Source organism: Olea europaea, unplaced genomic scaffold, assembly GCF_002742605.1.
Source record: "Olea europaea var. sylvestris unplaced genomic scaffold, O_europaea_v1 scaffold134, whole genome shotgun sequence".
NCBI classification, from domain to species: domain Eukaryota; kingdom Viridiplantae; phylum Streptophyta; class Magnoliopsida; order Lamiales; family Oleaceae; genus Olea; species Olea europaea.
Genome location: NW_019230887.1, coordinates 535,384 through 542,307, shown reverse-complemented (window position 1 = coordinate 542,307; position 6,924 = coordinate 535,384). Strand labels below are relative to the sequence as shown.

The 6,924-nt window shown below is 35.9% G+C and overlaps 1 protein-coding gene across 2 annotated transcripts; it reads right to left on the bottom strand.

Annotated features, from left to right (window-relative positions):
• Window positions 1–15: 15 nt before the first annotated feature.
• Window positions 16–2,762, bottom strand: LOC111375129. Of its 2 annotated transcripts, XM_022997926.1 has the most exons (3): window positions 2,200–2,762; window positions 751–1,536; window positions 16–101 (listed from the first exon to the last, which is right to left on the bottom strand). In XM_022997926.1, the coding sequence occupies exons 1-2, from the start codon at window positions 2,654–2,656 to the stop codon at window positions 761–763; spliced, it is 1,233 nt and encodes a 410-aa protein (XP_022853694.1). In that variant the 5' UTR covers window positions 2,657–2,762; the 3' UTR covers window positions 16–101; window positions 751–760. The 2 variants fall into 2 exon arrangements, with proteins under 2 accessions (XP_022853694.1, XP_022853695.1); XM_022997927.1 differs by lacking the exon at window positions 16–101 and having other exon boundaries at window positions 562–1,536.
• Between the last annotated feature and the right edge of the window lie 4,162 nt (window positions 2,763–6,924).

Below are 6,924 nucleotides of genomic sequence, written 5' to 3'. Positions count from 1 at the left end.
GAATGGTACAGATTGTCTAAAAAAAAAAAAAAAAAAAAACTTTATACAACAAGATTCTGCTCCTTGAAGAATGAAAACCAGTTCCATTCCAGAGACTATCCCTGCCAATGATAGACAAAAATGAGCAAAGTTGCGTGGTGTACTTCGTCATACTCATAAGTATTGTATAGAACCAGAAAAAAAATAAAAATGGGAATCATACTGGATATTAAATGTCTATCAAAAACCCGCTTTTTTCTCAGCAGCATGTAGAGCAGTAGATACATGCTGTGGAAAAAGATTTTAAGCACGGACAAGCATTCTCAGTAACAATGGTAGAAAATACAACACGATGAAACATGATTCCAGGACTGACAAAACCAAGAATCCGCATACTGATATGTACCATAGAATTGAACCCAAAATCATATATAACACACATGGCAAGTATAAATGAACTTGATAACAGAACCGTCTGTACAAGTAAATTAGATTAATTTGCATAGATGACTACAAATCCGACGAATAAACATCACACATCCTTTAATTTAAAGAGACAGTAGCTTAGAGAAACACCAAATATGAAGCTCACAGTCAAGGTCAAAACCTGATAGCACTACACATATATATTTGAGTCCCGTACAAATATCTCCATACATGCATAAGGGCATCGATATGTGTACAAATTTGTATTTGTGTGTATACTCATGCATGTATTCATAAGCGTGAGTATATAGGGTTGGGAGTTGGGGGGGGGTGTGAGAAACGTACTCGAGTAAATCTATATAAGCCAGTCCATCAAAGGCATCTGCTCTAAAAGCTGAACTTTAGATGTTTGAGTTCTGATATTTTTGTCTAATGCTTCTAGTATCACAGTATCTCGAGCCACTTGACTTTCCATTTCTTCAATCTCTGAATTAAGTCTCTTTAGTTCACCCTTGTGCAATAGTATATCTTTCTTCTTATTGTCAATACTCTTCATTAGCCTTTTCTTTTCATCCATGAGCCTTAATGCTTCACCAGCTGATACCATGGCATCCTTAATTTCATCAAGTCGATTCCGTAGCCATTTCACGTTCATCTTCATTTTTTCCGCATCTTGGACAGCTGAATAACAAGACTCTAGCATAGAAATATCAATGTCTTTCAACTGTTTCTTCTGTAAGTCTTGCACCACTTCACAGATACCAAACAGAACAAGAGTCTTCATACGATCAGACTCCAATAAACAATCTTTAGTAATATCTCCATGCTTTTCAGTTATGGAATTCATGGTCAGGGCAAGATTTGTTTTGCTGTTAGTGTCACTTGCTCGATTTTTGTCCACAGTAATACCATTGCTGTTAGTGTCACTTGCTCGATTTTCGTCCACAATAATACCATTGGACTTTCCAATAATGTTCGGAGCTTGCTCAGTTTCCCGAATAGGTAACGGATTAGTAGTAGTTCCATTATTAATTTGAGATCTTGATTGAGAAACATGTGTCATCTGCTCTTGCCATCTCGAGAATGTCATAGAGGGCTGATTACATTTTCCAGTTACTTTTTCTTGAAAAGCTGCAAGACATAAATGTGTTCAAATATTAAAAGAGGCAATAATCAAAGCAGTTTTCTTTGAACATCATCACAAGGTACCAACTTAAGGCATCCCATGTTTTTAACATGAATGAACCTACAAGTATTTAGACCGTTCCGGATTATTACTTAAACTTTGCACGCATAAATGATTGAGAAAATTTTCAGGAACACAGTATGGATTGATATATTGTGAAGCTTTTCTAGTACTTGATTCAACTCAAGAGACCTCAAAAGTTGTTTAAAATAGGCAATGTACATGACTAACCATCAACTTCCGGTCGTTTTAGATCAGGTGATCTAGGAATCCAATTGCTTGTTTGAGCTTTAAACAGATCAATATGCTCATTTAAGTATAATGAGCTCTGATACGGATTTGGAAATCCATTTTAAAAATTCAACGTTGTTAAGAGTTGTAGTTTTCGGGGGCTTATATGATGTACAGTATTCTTAATTAGACTTGGATATACCTTAAATATGGTGATTACTGGTGTATAATGCCCAATGTAATGCAAATCTACCGATGTTTGCAGGAATTAATACTTGTATAAGCCGCATGCACAAGTCTATGAAACACAAATAAAGTAAAAAAAATGAAGAAACCGAACGTTATTACAAGAGAAAAGAAAATATTAGAACCCTTACAAAGCTGGGAAATGGATCTAGCTTTTGATGTGCGGCTTCTGCGGCGTCGATACTGTTGTGGTGGTAGAGCTGGGCTATAAAACTGGGGCCGAACTCTTCTTCTAGAGGTACGCCTGGTACTCGTACCTGCAGGTGGCTGCTCCCTTGAAGTTTCTTCTAGTGGGGGCTGTGATAGGGGCTGTGAGAGACCAGCGGTGGCGGAGGTGGTGGCACTTTTGGCTGCGGGAGTTTTGAGTGAAAACCCAGGCGGTGGAACAGGCAAATCAGGCGTGGGTAAGGTTACTCTCTCGACCTTTACCATCTTAGAAGCCAGAAAGTACTGTTCAAGCTGAAGAATTGCTGTGTGTGAGAGAGGATGGGGGTAGAGGCTATAGAATGTATCGAAGACTAAGGTCAAGTTTTGCTCTTGAAAAGTGAAACGTTCAGAATTCAGACATTTGGACAAGGAAGAAGACATTTGTCCAGAAAAACAATGGGTGGGGCTGCGCGGGGTCCCTGTACGAACTGTGCAGGCATGCTACAAACTGCATTGGCCGGGAGAGAGATGGCAACGAGAGCAAGTTAACATTTAAAGTATTTTTTATTTTTTTAAAAATAAGTTCGAGATATATAATAATGAGGAATTTGTTTAAGAAGCCTCGTCAACATTAATCTTTGGTAAAATAGTCCATGTCAATAGTTTTTGTTCAAATAGCCTATACTATGTATCAAATGTCTCAAATACCCTTAAAGTTGAAATGACTAAAATATCCTATTTGGAGATGAATATTTACCAAATTCTCAAACATAAATCCCTCAAAAAATAAGTTCGAGATATATAATAATGAGGAATTTGTTTAAGAAGCCTCGTCAACATTAATCTTTGGTAAAATAGTCCATGTCAATAGTTTTTGTTCAAATAGCCTATACTATGTATCAAAAGTCTCAAATACCCTTAAAGTTGAAATGACTAAAGTATCCTATTTGGAGATGAATATTTACCAAATTCTCAAACATAAATCCCTAGATCTCCTTCATTCTAACATATCAAACCCCATTTTCACCCTTTTAAATCCACCTTCATTTCCACCTTCTTGTTCTTCATATGCATTATTCTTACTTACAAGTAATGATTACATTTTGAAGTTTCTTTATTTGAGCCAAGAACAAATCCAGCTGTGCAAATTTTGGAAATGAGTTAGCAAGAATTGGTTTCAAACAGTTGAAGGTATGCTTTATAAATTGAAAATTAACGATTTCTTGTTGTTTTCTAGTTGTATACTATAAAAAATCAATTGGGTAAGCAAAATTTGCTGTGAAATATAAAAACGGAATGGTGCCGTTTTCCTGTAATTGGATGCCGTTTTCTTGTAGTTGTATGCTGTTGTAATATGACAACGGTGGTATTGACATAGTTGCTTGTAAATTAGTCATTCCTCTATTCTTTTGTAGCATTTTATTATTGTAAACAAATTGAAATGACACATACACATTTTAAACTACAGAATACAGTTTTTTCTGCTTAAAATCAGTTATGTGACAATGTGGGCTGCCTTCTATTTGTTNAAAATCAATTGGGTAAGCAAAATTTGCTGTGAAATATAAAAACGGAATGGTGCCGTTTTCCTGTAATTGGATGCCGTTTTCCTGTAGTTGTATGCTGTTGTAATATGACAACGGTGGTATTGACATAGTTGCTTGTAAATTAGTCATTCCTCTATTCTTTTGTAGCATTTTATTATTGTAAACAAATTGAAATGGCACATACACATTTAAAACTACAGAATACAGTTTTTTCTGCTTAAAATCAGTTATGTGACAATGTGGGCTGCCTTCTATTTGTTACTGTAACTATATTTTATAGTATTCAGTTTTGACAATTAATGGGGTAATATATTACATTTTTTTGATTGAATTGCAGATATGGACTCTGGAACGATGATTGTCATTTGTTATTTTGTTGAATTTGAAAAGAGTGATCAAGGAGGATGGATTTGGAAATGGATAGGAAATGATCAAGAAACTGCAACAAATATTTTTGTGTCAAAGACTATTTCATATACGGAGTTATACGAAGAAGTCCGAAAAGTAGTTAAAGTTGATCCCGTTATGTATGACATCGAGATGAAATTTCTCGTTCCCGGCATAGTAAAATTAGCAGTTCCGCCAATGAAGATTACTTGCGATATGGATGTTAGTTGGTTTCTCTCTTTGCATGACCAAGTTCCAATTTGTGTAACCCTTCTGGAAAAAGGTAATGATGATCAACAAAACATGGGGCTTGATATGATAAATATTCAAGAGAATCATGAACACAATTCAAACGTTGTTGTGGATAATGTGGATGAATGCAATATGCAAAAAGATAAGTTCGATGACAGTTATATGCAACTGTTGTCTCCATTTAATCAAAATTGTGAAAACGAGTATGTGAATTTTACAAGTGATGAGTATTGGGATGGGGTGGAAATAGTGCATGGCAACTATATGAATGATTCTCATGTGATAAATAAAGACAATGTTACTCAAAATACACGGTTGACATTGGTAGATGAGATTATTGGCAATTCACAAGAAGTTGTTTGTTTGAATCCTTGTGAAACATCGGTTAAGATTCCCGACACCGATGATATGCATGTTAGCCAAATTTTTCGCAGTAAGAAAGATCTCCAGGCTTTACTACAAATGCTTGCTGTAAGAAACTGTTTTAAATTTTAAAATCGCTAAGTCAAATAAGAGTACATATGTAGTAGTTTGTGTTGAAAAAATTTGCAAATGGCGTTTGCGGGGAACACGGTTGAAGGAAAGCGAGGAATTTGAAATTCGAAAGTACTCACGTCATCATGCTTGTTCATTGGATGTTCGCCACAAAGATCATAGACAAGCTAGTTGTTGGATGATTGGAAAACACATCATGTCGAAATTTGAGGATCCTAACATTATATACAAGCCTTCGAACATCCAGAATGATATTCGTCGGGAGTTTGGCATAGATATAAATTATTATAAGGCATGGATGGCTAGAGAATGTGCTTTAGAGCTATTAAGAGGTTCACCTGATCTTAATTATGATAGATTGGTGAAGTATTGCAATATTTTGAAGAAGAATAATCCCGGCATAGTGACGTTCATTGAGGTTGATAATGAGAACCGTTTCAAATATTTTTTCATGGCTTTAGGACCAAGCATACGTAGCTTTCATTCATCAATGAGACGGGTCATTTCTGTGGATGGAGCATTTCTCAAATCCAAATTTCGTGGTACGTTACTTGTTGCCACATGTCAAGATGCAAATCTTCAGATATATCCTCTTGCATTTGGCATTGTTGATTCTGAAAACGATGCATCATGGACTTGGTTTTTCAGTAAGTTATTTCAAGTAACAAGTATGTTGGAAGGGTTTGTTTTTATTTCTGATCGTAAAGAGAGCATTGGTAACGCTATAAAGATTGTTTATTGTTATACACATCACGGATGTTGCATGTGGCATCTACAACTAAACATAAAGTCCAATTATCACAGGACGGATATTTTGCCATTGTTTATGGCAACTGTAAAGGAATATAGTTTGATTAATTTTGAAAAATCAATGGCAAATATATATCATAAAAGTGCGGCAGTTGGAAAATACCTAGAAAAGACTGTTGGATATGAAGTTTGGTCTCGAGCACATTTCAAAGGAATCCGTTACAATATTATGACAACTAACAATGCAGAATCTTTAAACTCGTTGTTCAAGAATGCTCGCGAATTTCCAGTACTTGCTATGGTTGAGCAAATCAGAATGACCTTGCAGAAATGGTTTTATGAGAGACACATTGAGGCTGAAAAATATGCAACTACTCTAACCCCACATATTGAGGAAAAAATGCGTAAACAGTATGACGATGGAAAGGGACAGATGGTGGTACCAATAAATGAGTACGAGTTACACGTTGGTGTTGAAAATGAAATGCATATTGTTAACTTGGAGGCAAGAACTTGTACTTGTAGGGAGTTTGATTTAGAAAAGCTTCTTTGCAAACATGCACTTGCAGCAGCGAAGTTTAAGGGAGTATCTTGTTATAGTTTGTGCTCACCCTATTATACCACTACTAGTTGGAAACAAGCATATGCCGAATATATATATCCAGTGGCAAATGAGGCTGACTGGGAAATCTCCAATCAAACTAAGGTGTTACCACCCCTTGTGAATCGACGACAAAGTGGGCGTCCTAAAAATCGGCGAATTCCATCAAGAGGGGAGGGAAAAAAGACTCGTGAATGTAGTAGATGTGGTCAGAGTGGCCATAATCGCCTAACTTGCAAAAATGCTCTGCACTAATTGATGGATCATGGGACTTGTTTTTGCCAAACTTCATCTTGAAATTGTGGTTAAATTACGATGGTTTTTGATGCATTTTGATAGTTTTGATAAATTGTTATGGATGAATGTAAATTATAGCTATTTTGATCAGGTTCTGGTAATTGTGATAACAGCACTTTATTTTGACCAAAACAACATCTAGTCATTTTAAACGTATGCCTAATGTTTCTACTCATTTAATGTTCAATTCTATTCATTTACGTTTATTATGGATATATATGCAAAACAGGTCATGTTTGATGTCCTCAAGCATTTTTTACTAGTTTCGGAGTAAAATCGATCCCCCATGACCCAAAACGGCATGTGATCGTTTTGAACGTATGTCTGGCGTTTCTATTCATCTTGTGTTCGTCTTGATTCATTCACGCCCGTAACCACGC